The sequence below is a fragment of the Strix uralensis genome, chromosome 1, assembly GCF_047716275.1.
Source record: "Strix uralensis isolate ZFMK-TIS-50842 chromosome 1, bStrUra1, whole genome shotgun sequence".
Taxonomy (NCBI): domain Eukaryota; kingdom Metazoa; phylum Chordata; class Aves; order Strigiformes; family Strigidae; genus Strix; species Strix uralensis.
Window position 1 is genome coordinate 26,529,493 of NC_133972.1, and position 17,931 is coordinate 26,547,423.

A 17,931-nucleotide genomic window follows, 5' to 3' on the forward strand; every position below is an offset into this window, starting at 1 on the left:
TTCAGTCAGTGTTATTTTATTTACTCCAATAAACATTTGATTTATACAAAACAAAACAGACCAAAAAACCCCAAAACTGTTTACAAAGCAAGTTAAGTGCTTGAAACATTTGATATACAAGAGTATATATCGTTCACATTCCTATTTCATACATGATGTACGGTGAAATATTCCTTAAAAGAATAAAAATTTTCCTTTACATGTAGTAGTAAAAAAAAAAACAAACCACCATAAAAATGTCAGTATTGTCAGGAACTACCGGGCACTATTCCTTGACCTTCAGCGTGGATGGAGGAAGAGAAACGGGCCTCAACATTCCCTCTCCCCACCTCCTGCTCCGGGCAGTGGCGGGCACGTCGCTAGAGGGCAGCGGGCCCCGCTCCCTCTTTCCTTTTCTTCTTACAAAAAACACCCACCCCCCCACCCCCCCCTATAAAATTTGACATAGTATCCTCTGAATTCCACTGTAGCTGTTGAGGTTTTGCCCTGCTCTGTTTAAATATTTCTGAGTAGTTTAGTTAAAATGAAAAAAAAAAAAAAAAAGCAGATACAAAACCATTTCAAATATTTGTCATCGTAAATCTTAACTCCTATTTGAATAAGCATGATTCCTATTGACTTACATGGCAACATCTTCTAGAGAAATATCGATGTTTATCTGTCAAAGGTGTTTAATAAATTGCACCAGATACATCTGTATAAGACTGGTTTGTGCTGGCTGAATTTCTAATTTCCAAGGCCTGCTTACATGCCATGGGGAAGAAAAAAGTGGAAAAATCACTGCAAAACTCCCAAAGACAAAATTGTTAGCACTTATTAAATGCATTGCTGTCATTTATATAGGCCCAATGTGATGTCAACTGTCTTAAACAGTTTGGAGAACTGAAAGAATGTAAGCAATGTCTGAAGGGTCCTTTTGGAATAAATCGTCTTTCTTGGGTTTTGTTTTGTTTTTTTCTGTTAATTGCTGACTTGCTGAGGGCAGCCCTATATGCAAGAAGTGCTGAGGGCAGGATATGCCATTAACCTAATGCTACGGAGCTTTCCATCACCTCCATGGTCCTTTTGCAAAAATAAAGGCACCAGCTGTTATCTCTTACTTTTCTCTAGAAAGCGTGGAACAGAGTCAGACTGTGGTGTGTCAAGCAATTAGACATGCTGTATGGGGAAAAAAATGTTTGTTCTTACAGCAACACAATTAAGGTAAAAGGAAGGAAAAAAAGAAAAGTACTGCCTGCACTCAGAATGCACAGCAAATATAAAACATCTGCTTGGATTATTGCTGGCCCCATCTTGTTTTGTATGGTTTGGGGGTGGGGATGGGAGGAGGGGAAAACTCATCCTGCTGATATTTTTCAACCTGCTTGCAAGCAGCATGAATTCCGAGCAATAAACATATAACATTAATGACCTCTGTATCAGAACACACATGTAGGAGGGCCAAACCTCCTCACATTCCTGTTCTGGGACACTGTGAGGACGTTGGGGTTAAAGTGAGAGAGCAAAGGCATCCCTGAACTTTCCAAAATGTGCTGCAGACAGGACCACGCAGGTACAACTGCAAAGCCAAATTGGCCTGTCTGCTGTGAGACTGCTCCTGCAACTGCGAACTGCAGGGCCACAGCCAGGTGGTTACAGCACATGCTTTGAAAGCCATCTTCTTATTGCATATTATTCTTACCTTTTTGGCAGAGCACTAAGTGCACAATTGCTGGTGTTGTGCTATGCCAGTCTCCCCAGGCTCCTTCCCTAAGGAGGAGGGATCTTTAATGCACCGGTAATTTCCTGGAAACACTTTTTTTTAAAATTTTTTTTTTTCAGAGCATGGCTGTTTATAGATATACAGAGATATATATATATATATACACATACACACACATTTTATATATATATATGTATATATATATATAAAAATAGCAATTTCATAGTTATATACAGGCATTAATAAAGTGCATAATGTTATTGGCTATTTTCAAATCTCATTTCCTGAGGAAGTGCTAACATACATAGCTCCTCCTATGACATGATGCCGGCAGCCAATGCTAGGGTATGACACCTACTCCCTGACTTTTAATTCCCACGAATACATCTCCCTGTCTGGAGCCGGAGCCTAAAGGGAGTAGGGACAGCCTCAGTCCTTCAGGAAGCAAGTCAAGGCACCGATCGAGACTTCTTCCTTTGCCAAGGTGAACGCGTCTAGGAGTGACTTCCCTCCTTTTCGGAGCTGTCGGGTGCACGCTACTTGGCAGTGGTCACAGAGCCATCTTCAGGGATCTTCTCCTCCGAGCAGCTCCTTCCCGAGAGCTTGTCATGGTGCTTGAGCTCGCTGAAGCGCTCGGCAACGCACTGCGCTGTGAGCCGGGCCTCAGGGTCATGGTCCCAGCACTCAATAAGAGTTTCACACACCATCTGGATGCCCTGCAGAGAGCACAGAGAGCAGCTGTGATGGAGCCAGTCACCACCAAAGCCCATGTGTGATAGTTGCTTTAGTGCCCTCTGAAGTTCAGGTGTGTCCTGGAGGTGCTTTATGGGCTCTGCTGCTACTGTCATGGGGACATGCTTTTCTTTTTTTTAAAAGAAACCCTACTACACTATTTTCAGCACTTCAGGTGGCACCGTCATTTCTGGCCATATGTTCTGATACTTTATAACAAGAAAAATGATGCTTTGGACCAGTGCTATAGAATCAAGTAGGGTTTTTTTTAATAAATATGATCAGAATTCTTGGATAATGTGACTTCCCACTCAACCCATGCCTTTGTGTGCCTGAATTTCTGTTTGGGCTTTACAAACAAAATTCTGTTTGCCAGCAATATCAGGCCCTACATCAGCCCTTTATGAATTCCTTGCAGACTACCTAAATCTATGTGCAAATATGGGCCACAGTCCCACAAACACTTAAACACGTCACTCACAGATGTAACTATTTAACCTTCATTTCAGTGCTGATGCATATGTTTACAGGAGCAAAAACCAGTTGCGTTTCTGTAATGCATTTTATAAACATGAAGTATTTGCCAGGAAATTGTGTGCTTTGCTTTATGACACTAAAAGCCCATTAAGTAGGATTTATCTTAAACTTCTTATTTAAAAAAATAACATTTCACAACATCTCATTAATTGCATAATTTACCTAATTGGTGATGTTGACTGATGTCAATGTTAATAGCAGAACGTTATTGTCTGTATACAAATAACATTAGTTTTCTGCTGGCATTGAAATTACAAGCAGTAAATTAAATTAAATATTAAACATTAACTTGAAATCAATAGTGCAACAAATCTCATTACGGGGGGGGGGAAAATTGTAATATGTAAATCCATTCCAGAATTTTATCACGATGAATAATGAGTTCATTACAAAAACACAACTGCAGAGGAAGGAAATGAATATGGAAGAGCCATTACAGTAAGAGCAACTTCCATGGAGTTCAAAGCAGCTCCTCAGCTGTTGCAAACTGTCACAGCCTCGTGGAAGCCGATGCATCACTGCATTTTAGATAGGGCAATGTAAAACGCTGAAGGGATTCAGATGAAGGGAATTAAATCCACCTTCATTAAATGTCCTGTGAGTGTGTTATCAGGCATCCATTTCCTGCCTTAGACTCTTAGCTGAACTCTGCTGGAGCCAGCTGTGCCCGTCCTGGTGACACACAAGCACAGATGTGTGGTCCTCCCAGTCGGTGCCCTGTACTGGGGGCAGACTGAGGTCTGGGTTTTACAAAGGGAAGAAACCTCTGAAGTCAAATGCAGGACAGCGAGTGTGATCATCTTACTTACTATGTAAACCCAGAGGTGATGAAATTCACAGTGTATCTTACAAGCTCTACGCCAGTACCTCAAGCTGCAGCCCTCCACACGCTCATGCTTGCTGCCATGAGAGCAGCCGTGGGCCTGCCCCGTGCCTGAGCACCACGGGGATCCCGAGCCCAGTGCTCCTCTGCCCAGGCACCCTGGGCATGCTGGCACACCTATGCTTGCCACTACAACTGGCTGTGCGTGAAATGAGCTCCTGGACACTTCTGTCCAAGGCATAACTGGGCATACTGTCTGTTTCTGCTGCCACGTAATGCAGTGCCCTGCCACAGTGCCCACAGGAGTAGCCGTGTCCTGAACGCAGACAAGCCTCTGGGCCACCTAACTCTGCCCCAGGCCTGCTTTAAGTGCCAATGACTTTTGCTTTATAAGGGCTTTCATCACCTTCTGCTACATGTATGTCATCTGACTTTTCCCAAATGCAGAACAGAAATATTTGCTGACCATGTCTGCCTTTGCATTAGCATAAGCAGTATCTTTCTTTCATATCCAGCAACAGATTGGTACTGAGTTAGATTTCCTTTTGCTCTTGAGAAAACTGTGATTACCCTCAAGTTTGCTGACCACAGATCTTCTTGTTGTTCTGTTCCCCTAATCAGTTCTCTACCCTTCTTGTGTTTTTTCACACATGAGACCATGTCTTTTGAATATCCTGAGAAATGTTCTCACTGTTCCTAATTTTAAGCATTTTCTACTATTTAATTTTTATCTCCCAGATGATCTGGCTCAGGATTCTTTTCTGCTTTGTTAATTGGGCTCTTCTAAAGTACCCCATATGTATTACTGGTTTGAACTTCATTTTGGCTTCATGGAAAACAAACAACTGCACTCAACTCATGATCCCTTTTATCAGCGTATCCACAATTTTAATAAAATTTCTGCAGCCAGTTATTTTCTATAAAGATCAGCATTTGTATAATCTCTCCTTCCCAGCTCAATTTGTTATTTAGAATATGGTTGTATCTATGGCTCCTAGAAATGTCAAGGGCTTTTCAGTACTTGTAACGTCAGATATCCAGGTGTCCCTCAAAATACAGCTTTCCTCCCCAGTTAAAGCAGCCCTCCCCAATAACCTTACTCATCACAGACGACTACATAAGCAGCAAGTCCCTGTGGCCCAGGAAGGGGCTGCCCTTTGCCATAGTCATCAAGCGGCATTGTTCTTAGTTGGAAAGATGATTGATTTTGGCCACTCACTTGGCCTTTCCTAAGTAGGTGTTAGACTGTGATTTTTAACATCTCAACTGGAATGAAAAAGGGAGTATTACATTGCTCCTGATGGAAATACTAGCTGATCTTGGTTGCCTGGACTTTTATATGTTCATGATGCTTTCCTTTTGTCTGTAAAGACCACTCAACATATTTCATTGACAAGTGGAATGACCACGCCTCACTTCTCTGATACGATTATAATTTTCTCTCTACTGATACAATTGCTCAGAGCAAAGGTGAAGAGCTGCATGCTTTTGGCTTGTTTCCATTCAGTTTCATCTACTGAGAAATCTACTATCGCCTAGGAAGTGCAACCATGGGATCTGTGAATGGGGAAAGCTGACAGAGTGCTTCACGACATGCAAGGGAAACGGACTGCTAATGCGCAACCTGAATAAAAACAGACTGGCTTGCTGAAGACTCATTTCCTATTTTCTTAAACTTGTCAACAGCTGGGATACAACTATGACTGGTCTCCATGATAAAGTACTGAGATTTGTTTTCTCTGGTGAAGGGGCCCATGTGTGAAGTTGTTCTTTGACCTTTCAGAGCCTGCACACAGTGTGCTTTAAGGCCCTAATTATTCTGTGGCTGTCTGGATGATTGTCGGGTCTCAGGTTTCCAATCTTTTTGTTTTGATCACTTTCAGATTACACTGGTGGGCAGCAGAAATCCCAGAGCTTTGGGGTAGGCGTGGTGCAGAGCGCTGTGGTGTCTGAACCACGGCAGCACCGGTGTCACAGTGTGACAGAGCTGTAATCTGTGCAAAAGAGTGGTCCAGCCTGTTGGGCAGGACACCGACTCAAGGCTCAGGCTTCAGGCAGCAGCTAAATGCACAGTGCAGCCCCCAGCTGCTCACATGTGGTGCTCTTACCTGATGGTTAAGCCAGGAGCTAGGGATCTCGGGTCGCCCTCTGTCTCTTAGGACATTGTCCTTCATGCTTTCCACGCAGGGGTGTTCTCGCACTTTAGAGCCGAATGGGGGCTCGTACTCTTTCACTTCTGCCAAGAGAATAAGCAAACACAAGGGTATTCAGCTGGGCTGCGCTGGTGCCAAGTGTGAAGGGAGCTGACTGTTCTCTGGAGGAGTACGAGCTACTGATTAGCTGCTCAGTGCCACTGTTCTGCTTGACCAGCTCCAAACAAAGCAAAGCCAGTTGGCATTTTCAAAAATGTTTCAAATGTGTTTCTCCCACACGCCCCCTCCCTCCCCTTTTCTTTCCTAGCCAACAAAACAATTTTCATTTAAACCCTTTAGTACATAATCATATTAGCAACAGTCAGAGCAGCACAGTAACCTATAACGGTTTGTGAGCTTTTCAATCTGTGCTGAGGCAAAACCCACAGGGGCTTCAAGGTGGTTTTGCCTGAGCCAGGCTTGCAAGAACTGGTCTCCCTTAGGTCCCCTAGCATCCACTCACACTTACAAGGTGAAATATAAACTGAAATCTATCTACATCATGATAGATGTTAAAGTGCCGGATTGCTAGGAGGAAACAGTTGCTTGAAAAGAACAAAGATACAGTAAGAAGCAGTGCTGGAAGCTGCCATGCTGCCCTTGTTTATTACTGAGCTGCATTCCTTTGTAGAAAGTAGTAGTCTGCTCTTATTTTAGGCCTCTTTCCCAAAATGGGTCAGTTTTGGCCCATGATGCAGGGGGCACAGCTTCCTGAAGGGGCTGCTGCCATTCTAGTTTTTGTTTTCATGTTGCATATTTTCTTTGCTTTTCTTTGGAGAGAGAAAGGAAGAGGCAGACATATGGGACCTTTGGAGAAAACTCAAGAAATCTCTGAGAGCGGAAATATTATAGTAGATGCTGACACAGTGTAGAAAATGCTGTGGTTTCTTTGGGAACAGATGGAGACTTTACTCACAGGCCTAATGACTTGCTAGTATTAGATAAAGATTTATGAAGTTGGCCTGTTCTGCTGCCTCTTATTTCTTTCTAGGAATTAATTGAGGGCAAGAAAAACTGAAGTGTAATCTACAAGGCAGACTGAAGAATGCATGTGAGTGCCCAGAAGATGTGTGAAGAGAGATGAACGAGATGGGAGACACGGTATTGTTGTGTAATGTTACAACCAAAGTTCAAATGCAGTGTCCAGTGCTGCTCACTCCTCTCAAGGGGTAAAAAGAAGCTCTGAGAAGGGTGACAACAGTGATTAAAGGACCAGAAAAAATGGGAAGAACCTCTAAAGCTTGGCTTGGTTTCCTCTGGAGAAAAAGGTAAGAGGTCATATGGTAAGATACTGAAAATAACTAATGATCAAGATAACACAGGTCAGATCCTTCTGTCATGTCTTATGATAAAGACAAGGTAGCATTGAACATAACTAAAAGGTGGACTTTTCTCCAAAACCTTAGAGTCAGGCTGTAGATGAAGATGTAGATGATGGCCCCAAGGTGAAGACTTTATAATGCTTAAAGACGAAGAATTTCTAATGCTTAAAAAGAATAGCCATGTAACAATAAACATTTTGGAAAGGATATTAAACCTTGCGCTTCAGATGTGCAGCATTTAGAGATCCAGCTGCAAACAACTGTGTGTGCAGTGCAGTAGTCACTCCACAGATGCCACCTGTACAGCTCTCCTTCCTTCTCCTGAACCATGTGGTGCTGGTCACTGTCCACACAATGCTCTGGAGAGTGGCTATAGTCCCTAAACACAACTCCTATCTTCTCTTATGTAAATCACTTTCTTTAAGACTCAAGGGCCAAAGTCTGCTTTGCTTTCTTTCCTCTACAAGAAGGCATACCAGTTTCACCCACATTAATCTGAGTTAGAGATTACTCAGCCAAAATAAATTTACAAGACTTTAGCCCTAGAAGTTAGTTGGGAAGTTGCCATCTTGCTGGTCAGACCTGGATTACTCTGCAGCGGATGCACAATGATTACAAAGCAGATACCTCTACTTTCAAAGCTAACCAAAATAGTAAATTTTGCTGGGAAAATTTAAAAAGCATAACCTCGACAGCCATTTTTCCTACGCCATCTCCATCAGTCATGGTTTGATTGGGGTAGCGGTCATGGACACCAGTCAAGGCTCTGAGATCTTCTTGCAGTATGAGGAGACAGAGGAGTCCAAATGTCCAACAAACAGAGCGAAGCTGGTGCTGCGGTGCTGACCTGTTCCCTCTTGTTGAGCTTAATCCGAAGGCCATTCAGGTTCATGAGATGGTTCAAGTGGGGGAAGGGAAAGCCTTCCCAGGGAATTGATAGGTTTGTAATACATTTTCCTTGTTCCAGAAATTCCTTCTATGCTATAAGCATTCCTCTTCCAAATATAAAGACTGAATAGGTTTTTCAACATTTGGCTTTTTTTGTTGTGGTTGTTTTTTGTTTTTTTGTTGTGGTTGTTTTTTGGTTTTTTTTTGTTGGGTTTTTTTATGGTAAAGAAAGAGAAATTGAGGCCAGATGCCAATTCACTGTAATGACTTTATAGTAATACAGTTGTGCCTTCCCTCAGTTTGAAGCATCTTCTTGCTATTTATTATCTTGCTTCTCTTTCCCTTAGAAGGAAAAGCCCACTGAATCCTCTTGCAGTAAATCATTCTTATGCTGTGGAATCTCAGGTGTCAGACACCTTTTGCAGTAATAGCCAGGGTTATTCATGGATCATGTTGACGTTCTACAGTAGATGTAACAGATGTCAATTTGAGGTAGGTTAAGATGTTTGTGCCTAGCTGCTTGTGCATGGCTGTATACAGATGCTGAATCTATTTTTCATGCCTTATATGTTTCTTTTGATTGTTTTTAGACCAGTCAGGCACTAAAAATGACAACTGGCTGAAGTACCATAAATACCTTGGGTACCATGAACTACAGCACCTTTAGTGTTCGGTAATGGCAGAGTTCCTTCAACTTTAACCTCCAGCATTTAATCTCTATGGTTGTGAGCTACCTTGCATTAATGATTGCTGTACCTTTGGTTGGTTTTCTTTGACACTGGCCTGGACATAACTCTCAGAAAGGCTGGGACTGGATTTTTAGCCCCATACAGGGACATTACTGAAAATCTATTTGTTGTGCCTGAGGAATGCTTTGGAAAATTTGGCTGTGAGTTCCTCATGAAAAATACACCTCGCTCATGTGAACTTTTTCTACTCTTAAGTTCTTTGCAGTGAAATCCTCTTCCTTTGGGTCAGAGCAGCATACCTGCAAACCCTGTTGACACTCCCTCATGTGATTTGTCTTAATGATTTCTGTGGGACAACTTCATATTTTGGAATATGAAGGCTCATTTGTAGAATCAAAGCAGGAGTGAGGTGAAAGAAGGCCAGCAAAAATCAACTGTGAAGAACAGTCCACAGCAGTGGGTTTGTGTTTGGGAACTTTTAGGTCCTTTTGAAACACTCCTTTATAGTTTACAAAGGGAGACCCACAGAAGGGATAAATCAATCAGTGGTGAAATTACTGTGACAGCTTACGCACAACACACACATGTGTGTGTCTTCATGCTAGAGAAATTTGGGCGGTGGATCTACTTAGCTGTTGCACAAAGGGATAATAATGCATAAAGCAGAGGCTCCAAAGGCCATTTCATGGCCAAGTTTAAGGAGCTGTCAAAATGCTTAGTTCACATTTTCCCTAGGTTTCCCTGTTCCACTTCTTCAGAATACAGATGCTAGCTGGGAAGGGTGAAGGTGCGTTGGGATGGGTGAACTCACTGTGCAATTTCCCTTGCACAGACATCTTTAAGTAAGTGACTTCACATCTGGTGATCAAAGACACAGCCACCCTTTCAAAGGTTTGGGAGTGCACAAGCTCTGCCATCAGTGTACGGTTACAGGCTGCTTAGTCACTGTGTGCTGGATCTTGAGGTGGGAAAGTAGAGAAACACAGAGCACATCAACGCCCAACATGGAGTGTAGTGCCAATGATCTTATCTACTGCTACCTGGGCTTGTTGAAGGACAGCACTTGCTACCTTACATGTGGTACTGTGGTGACACTTAGAGAATTCTAGGACACGAGTTACTGTCATGGGGTGATGCTGCACTGTGTGGATGTACCAGCTCTGGGTTATATGCCACCACAAGCCAGCGCAGTGCAGATATGCCCTAATTGGGCTCTGCTCCACTGAAGGAGAGGTTTAAATCAGGCCCCAGCTACAGCCACCTCAGGGCCCAATGTGCAGGCACAGCCCCACTGTACAGGCTATCAAAATGCTCCCTGCCACCAGAAACTGTCACCTCTCCACATCGATGTGATGAAAGCTGAACATTTCACGAGGTACAGGATGCACAAATGTTTAGTTACCAAACTGTGGCTCTTGGCTGACTCTTTCCAAGTAAGCATAAGATTAATCATTGGTTTTATTCACATTAAGCACTGCTCTGATAAAGCAAAACTGCGATTTCTAACAAAGCCCTGCTGCTATACTGAAGCCAGCCACCACTCCAGGCAGTACAATACTGCAAGAGCAACGTCGACATTTTCTGAGGGATTTCTCTTCTCCCTCTTCACCAACCCCTTATATCCAGAAGTTCCCTTTCCTCTCCTTCTCCCCTGCCACCTCCAACAGTCCCCCAACCGTAGCAGCTCTGATACAAAACAGATGGTTTTCTTTTCTTTCTAGGAGGCTGTCAGAGAAATTACACTTGCCGCAGTCGCCAAAGCTGTGTTTCTCTGAAAGCAAGTGGTTGAGATGAAAATTATATTTCTTGCAACGTGCAGCATCTGGTGCACAGCTGTTGCGCTGAATGAAATACCAAGTTAACGGCAGTGTGGAACAGTTGAAGTTCTCCCCAAAGTAGTATTGCTGAGTTTCTAAATATGCCTCTTAAATTATACTCCAGTGAAAAATCAGTCAAACTCGATCTTTGCCTCTGTCTCCCTTTCCCTCGTGCCCCATTTCTGCTTCTCCATATTTAGCACAACAAAGTAACAATGAACAGCATGGCCTTTCTTGAAAGCTAGTCCCCACCTGCTTATTTACTACAGCAGCTTCACAGTATGGATTATGCTGCTGGGTATTTTTGTTTAAACGTCTGCTGACTGAAAAGGCCTGGCATAGCATGGAGGCTGTGTTTGACAAAGCTGTTGTAGTGAAAGGACCTGCCTCCATTGCCTCCCACACTCATTGAACACCTGCATGCTGACAAATGAATCCTGAGAGCTTCCTTTGTAAAAGAAATAAGTCACTGTACCTTTACGTGGCTGAATGGCAATTAGCTCCCCCCCCACCCCCACCCCCATGTGTCTCTCCCTAATTAAAGTTGCTAATGCCACTGCCTCAGCTTAGACTGCCACTCCTGCCCTCAGAACTGCCACAGGTTTCTCTAGCGACAGGGAGCTGACACCAAAATTAACCCTGCCCTGGAAAGATGGTGCCTGCACCTTTTAGGCTCCTTTGGAAAGGCTGGCTGCAATCAGGTCAGCCTGCTCCAGCTTATACGGGAGGTTATTTTTCTCAGTGCCTAACAGTTTAGGAAGGAAAGAGGGGTTTGCGTGAGTGGAGGCAGCTCCTTGGGAAGGCTGCGAGGGGAGGAGGGAGTCTCACTAGTGACAGATGGAGAAAGAAAGCAGAGGGGGAGCTGTAGTCATGAATCACTGTAAGGGTATTTCACCAGCTGGTTGCAAAGATAGTCAGACTGCACGAACCAGGGGAAAATCTAAGAAGAAAATGAGAGCAACCGCGCAATGCTTCTGCAGCTCCGTACCAGTGACAAGGTAAGGGAGCTAGATCCTGGAGTTGTATTTAACTGCTCTGGATGAGGACACTAAGCCCAGGTTCCACCCCCCCACAGATCTGCCCAAGTACTCCTGTGGTTTTGCTGAGGACTTCAGCCCCTGGAAAGGTGACTGAAACAGCGAAACAAAATTAATGAAATGTGTTTCTGGAGATGAGGATGACTGAGGGATGAAATGAAGAGGGAAAATCAGGATGTGGGTGGGGGTTAAGCTCCACCTTGAAAGCAAAGGGGATGCTGGGCCAGAGAAATCTTTCCTTTTCCTGAAATGACTTCAGCTCTTCTTCTCAAGGTTATAATGGGTCACTCTCTTTCAGCTAAACATGCTGGTGATTTTCCTTCCTTATGAAACTCCCTTTATATCCTCTTTTAGGCAGTTGCCTTTTGAGAACAGCAGCAATAAGGTTTGCTCTTGCCACAATCTCCATTTCACTGTACTCAGCAAATATGAACAGGAAGGGACTCAGGCATCAGCAAAGATAAAAGACTCCACAGTGAACAGCTCATATTTATATTAATAAGGTGAGTTCCTAAATGCAAGAAACAGAGAGAGCTCAAGAGACAGGGCAAAGATCCTTTTTCTTGGGTTTTAAATCTCCTCAGCCACATTTACAAAGTGCTAATGAAAGGCCGAGGTTGTGCCAATGCATTTAGAAACAGGCAGGACCATGACAGTTAAATGTGGATAGGTTTGCCTTGGAATATGCCATTCTGAGGTTCAGTTCCTGAAGCACCAAATGTTTTTTCCCTGAAATGTTTGACTAGAAAATAATTTTTTTTCATGCTTTTATGCTAGCACTAGCTGTTTGCACACATACTCGCTTTGTAGCTTTCCTGGCAGGGTGCAAAGAGGGCAAATCTGCTGCCCACAGTCCAGCCCACCCAGCAAGACCAAATGCTGGTCAGACACAGGAGGAGACTGAGGTGGAGGCACTCCTCCTGCCTGCACATGGACACCGTGTTGCAGCCACACAGCCACTGTGCAGAGTGGCTTCAGAGACCTCCATGGACACCTTTGTGGTATCCCATGGGTGTTAGAAGAGAAACAAGGAACAGCTATGCACATCTTCCCATGGGACACTGGTTCCCTTCTGTACACCATGTTCCCCATACTGTAGTGCTCTAGCCTGCAAGATTGAACCATCTCTGTGGCAGCCCTTTGAGATGCAATCGTGACGAGTCCAATGAAAAGGGAGCCTCTGTGGTTTTGGAAGAAGGGTAACAAATCAAACCATAGTCACATATCTACTATGATATTCACATTAGTGTCACCTTTTACAGCCCTACTCCTTAGGCTGCCTGTGAGAGCCCTGGACTGTGCAGCAGATTTTGTTAGAACGAATGTTAGACAATATCAGCAGACTGAAGAATTTTATCTGTAACTTAGTCTCATTTTACTCCCTGAAGTGAGGTGAAAATCTTCAAACATGGCAATATGTAATGCAGATATCTCAACAGCAACTTTTCTGATTTTTAGCACATACCAGTGCTGCACACTGGGAATTCTGGGGCAGCTTTAGACAAGCAGAAACGGAGATTTTGTTTCAGTGAACAAACTCTGAATATGAACAAGGACAGCAGCTCTTCCTGGAGCAGTTCTAGTAGTCAGTTCCAATAATTTTTATTTTGTTACTGCACTTCATACAGCAAACATCCCTTGATTTCTCAGATGGATGATCTCTTGCAACATCAAAAAAATGATGAGCAGCAGCTGGGGATTTTGGGAAAGCTGGAAGGTTTCTGTATCACTATGATGGCTCTTACTGAAATGATCAATTAGTAAATGTGACACTTAACTGGCCCTCATTATGTTTCAGAATTAACATTCCATGAAAGTAAATGGGAGGCAGTTATCACTTCTTGGTCTTAATATTTCAAATTGTCTTACGTTTCCAATCATCTTGGGTGAGGTCAACCAGACTGAGTCAATCCATGACTACTCAAGATATTATAGGAAAAAACAGACATTAATTATCTTTAAAAGTGGTCTACCTATCAGCAGATTTATCCTTACACCAACTGAGAACCAGTATTCTCGTGCTCTCAGGTGCTTGCACTTCAAGCCTGCTCATGCACATGTGTGCCTCATACTACCGAAGGCCTGTTAATTTACAGCATCCAGGTACACTAGAACAATTGGTGAGAGTTAAAAAGAATCATCCCCTCCCCAGACAGCCACAAGAGTACGTCTGTCCAAACATATTTTCAGAGAGAGGAAAACTGATGGCACTTACCTCCAACGCCATTACAGCGAGATGTCATTTCCCAGAGGACCAAAGCCATGGAGTACACATCTGTTTGTTTGAAGGACTCCACGTTCTCCAGGTTCATCCTGGACTCCAGAACCTCAGGGGCCATGTACCTTGCTGTGCCAACCTACAGGAAAGGAGATCGGGGAGAACTCAGGAGCTGCAATTGTAATTCATGTTTTGGATTCTGCTGTGATTTAACTTCAGCTTTCACAGAAACAGTTCCATTTGACATGTATCCAAAAATTCAGGCCATACTTGGCACAGGTCATATTTTCTGCTGCCAGGGGAATCTGGCATTGTCCTGACTACCAACTTACTTGCACCTCCCTTGGTAAAGAAAAATAAAGAAGCCCTTTTTAGTTCCTTAAGCAAATAATTTTGACAGTAACAAGCTTTCTCACTTTTTGGCTGTTCAGAGATAAACTCTGCCCTTTGGGCCTGAAGCAATTGCCACTGACCGAGTGTCTTTCAGATGAGCAAGAAACACATTGTATTCTTTTGCACTGCATATTACAGTGTTAGCTGTTTCTTTTCATGGTAGGCTTAAAAGGAAAGTGGTAAATGCAGGCCTGGCAAAAGAAAGCAAATACACAAATGCTGAATGCAGAAGCACACATTTGAATTGAAACCAAAAATCGGCCCCTTTGTTTGAAAAACCGTTCTCATAAACTTTATTCATACTGAGCAATTTTCAGCAACGATTTTAGCAGCTTTGCTGAGATCTAGATTATGAGCTTGCATTGTAGAAGGCAAAGTTTAAACGTCTGTTTTTATCACAAGAAAGGATTTAAGGAATAATTTTTGGATCACTCAACAGTTGCTCTCAAATGACAAACTCTTCACAGGGTAGGTATAAAAAATTTATCCCCCTTGAAAAACTGCAAATATAAGTCTTTGATCAGGCAAAGACACTTTCAGATGGGAGACTGGTTAATCACAGAGATGAACAAGTACCAGTGGATGATGCAGTAGGACCTGTGATTCAAATGAGCTAGACTTCACTACAGCAATCACTCCAGAGCCCAGCAGCAAGCAGGACTGCAAAAGATCATTTCAGTTACTGGGTCTGCAACTGCAGGGAGCCACACAGTAAATGTACAGTCCCTGAGAGAGCCCTACAACATCCATTTTAAGAGCTTCTGTAAACACGTCTTATCACCCCAGGCTCAGGGCAAATGGGAAGAAGTTTCACAAAAAGTGCAATGTGCCGTAAGAAAACAGCAGGAAAGATCAAGGACATAGCTTTGCCATAGGACCCTGCAACAGCAGAGAATTTCTGCATCAAAAATATCCAAATGGTTGTAGGATCAAAGCCCTTATAAACAGAGGACAGAAAAAAACCTGTGCGATCAGTCCTGAAGTTAAATTCCCCATTACGTAGACTCTGTGATGAATTTAAGGGCAAGCATATATGCAACAGCCATATACTGAACAGGTATTTGGGACAATCCTATCTCAGCACCAATGAGTTCACCAGAATCTCCCTTCCCTACAGAACATTAATGTATAGAAACTCTGCAGCATCGGCTGTTCCTACCTCCCATCCGTTCCCCAGCACACAACTTCTTCCCCAAGCAGATCCCATACAAAGCTTAAGAAGGGTTACCTGTACCCTATGGCCCACAGTCTCACATCCCCAAATCCTGCTGATTTTAACAAGAGTTAATGGTGACTAACTACAGATTCTTAACATTGTCACAAAGTGCTGGTCTGGCCTGTCATTCCACATCCTCTTTGCAGCAGTGAAAATCAGTCTGTGGCTTTGCTTGACAATGATCAAACCCTATAACTAAAAAGTACAGTGGAACATGCAGAGAAAATTTAAAATAATTTGAAGAATGTTATCAAATCAACCCCATTTCCATCCTGCTTAGGATTTGTCACGTGTTCCACTCTGCTTGTGTCCTTTTATCTGCATTTAAATTATTAGGTCTTTGGGTCAAAGACACTTCTCCTGTATCTCACGGAAACCTGAGTCCTGAGTCTCAAAGGTGTTTTAGGTATCTAAACTCCCTCTGGAGTCTGGATATGCTTTCTCTTTGCTAAAACCAGTCTGCTTTCAGTTCTTGCTTCTCTAAAACTTCTAGGGAGGGATCATCTCTCTTCCTATGGTACATTATAATTTTTGTGACTTTTGGTTTATTTTACTGCAGACCTTACACTTCTTTGAAGCTGTTGGGGGATGTTTTGTGACCTGAGGTATGTCAGTCAGAGGAGCAGTAGATATCCCTCTTTATCTGATTAGGGTTGCTGACACTGCTGAGGTGAGGAACTGCTGGCCTTGCTGGCACATGCCAGTCCTTTGAACACAATGGGACACAGGTCCAGATTTATGTACTCACGTTAAGTAATGTCTGCAAATATTAACCATCACGAGTGGCCAAACTGAAAAGACTGCAAAGATTCTAATGGGGAAAAAGATGGTTTCCAGCCAGTCACTAAGGGCACTGGTATTGTATGGTCAATAATGGCTACATTTGCATGATATGGAAGGTAGTTGGGTAGATGGGAAAGAAGATGGCTTTGTAACCCCAATGACTTGCCTTGACTATTACTGTCCAAGGCAGACCAGAAAAATGGTAAAAAACACTCTTTTATTTATTTCATAGGAAGTTACGGGTTTTCTTGAACTAAAATTTGGGTCAGCTCCATTATATACTGTAAAAAATTGCACCTTCTCATGGGAAGGGTTTGAGTCAAAGGGTAAAGTTTGGAAATGATGCATGAGGCAAATCCTTGTGCAAGACCCCTTTAGCAAAAGCTACAGCACTAAAGTTGGCATGTTGGGGCATTTAAGTGAGTAGTGCTTGTGTGCCCTGAAGAATAAAGGTAGAAGTTGAAGTTGAGCCACTTCACATGATCATACTCCTTGTCACAGAGAAGAATGACACTGGTTGGGTCACCCTCAAACAGATTCACTGGAGCTAAACAGAAAAAAACAGTGGGCCTCAATACCAGTGCCCAAGGACACCAACTCCAAAGCAGTAACCTGCTCTGGGCAGCACCATACTTTGTTGTCAGTGTGGATTATGGAAGAGGTAGTATCAGCGCTGTCCTCCTACTTCCCAGTGTCTGTGAGCAATGCCAGAGACATCAGCTTGAAGCAAGGGTCAGCTTTAAGCAAAGTGTCTGTGGGGTTAAGTTTCAGAGTCCCTGCCTTACACTGACAAATACTCTGTTTTCACTTTAAAAAAACAACCTTATGACAGACAATATGGCACTTCACTGAACTCTGAAAAGGTCTGGCATGCTAGAAATTACATGTAACTGTGAGCTGTGTTTGTATTATTTTTTTAAATATGGCTCTACTGGTTAACATTCACTCCTGACTGTGGTTAAGAAACCTTCTCAAAATGAGATCAGGACAGTTGCCTCTCACTAAGGAGACTTTCAAAGACAGATCTTCATTAGATAAACAACAGCAAAGCTCCCGTGAACTCAACAGAGCACTACTGACTGAAAAGCTGTCCCTGAAGACATTCTAAACCAAAATATTAGTTCCACGTGAAGTAAAAGTCAGTGCAAATGGACAGACTTTGATGCGACCTATGGATAAAAATATAAAATACACATATATGTATAATTAAATGATCAGGAATTAATTAACTTAAATGGTCTGAATTTATACTATGGGACTTTTTATTAGAAGAGCCAATATTTAGAGATATACTTGAAAAATTTCATCTTCGAAGCATTCATAAACATCCTCCTGGCATACCTGTGAAGTAGATGAGTATTATCCATGCTACTTAGTTGAAAAAGCACAACAGGGCAATTATTTTTATTTGACATTCTTGCATTTGCTTGCATGTGGAGAATGTACCATAATCTTAAACAAGTTTATTTGGGGCCTTTTAAAGTGATTATCTATCACTCTAGTTATCTGCTTAAATCTCTTGAAGACAGAAGACTGACTTCACATATGCTGGGGTACACCAGGGGTTGGTCTACTCACACAA

At 42.8% G+C, this 17,931-nt stretch overlaps 1 protein-coding gene across 1 annotated transcript in view; it reads right to left on the reverse strand.

The window, feature by feature from the left end:
* Positions 1–17,931, reverse strand: part of TGFBR2 (transforming growth factor beta receptor 2) — a 60,901-nt gene continuing 42,970 nt past the window's right edge. The window contains exons 5-7 of the mRNA XM_074860824.1: positions 13,955–14,096; positions 5,903–6,030; positions 1–2,418 (exon numbers count right to left, since the gene is read on the reverse strand). Of these exons, the coding sequence (XP_074716925.1) occupies positions 2,239–2,418; positions 5,903–6,030; positions 13,955–14,096 (450 nt within the window). The 3' untranslated portion in view covers positions 1–2,238. The remainder of the gene's footprint in view (positions 2,419–5,902; positions 6,031–13,954; positions 14,097–17,931) is intronic.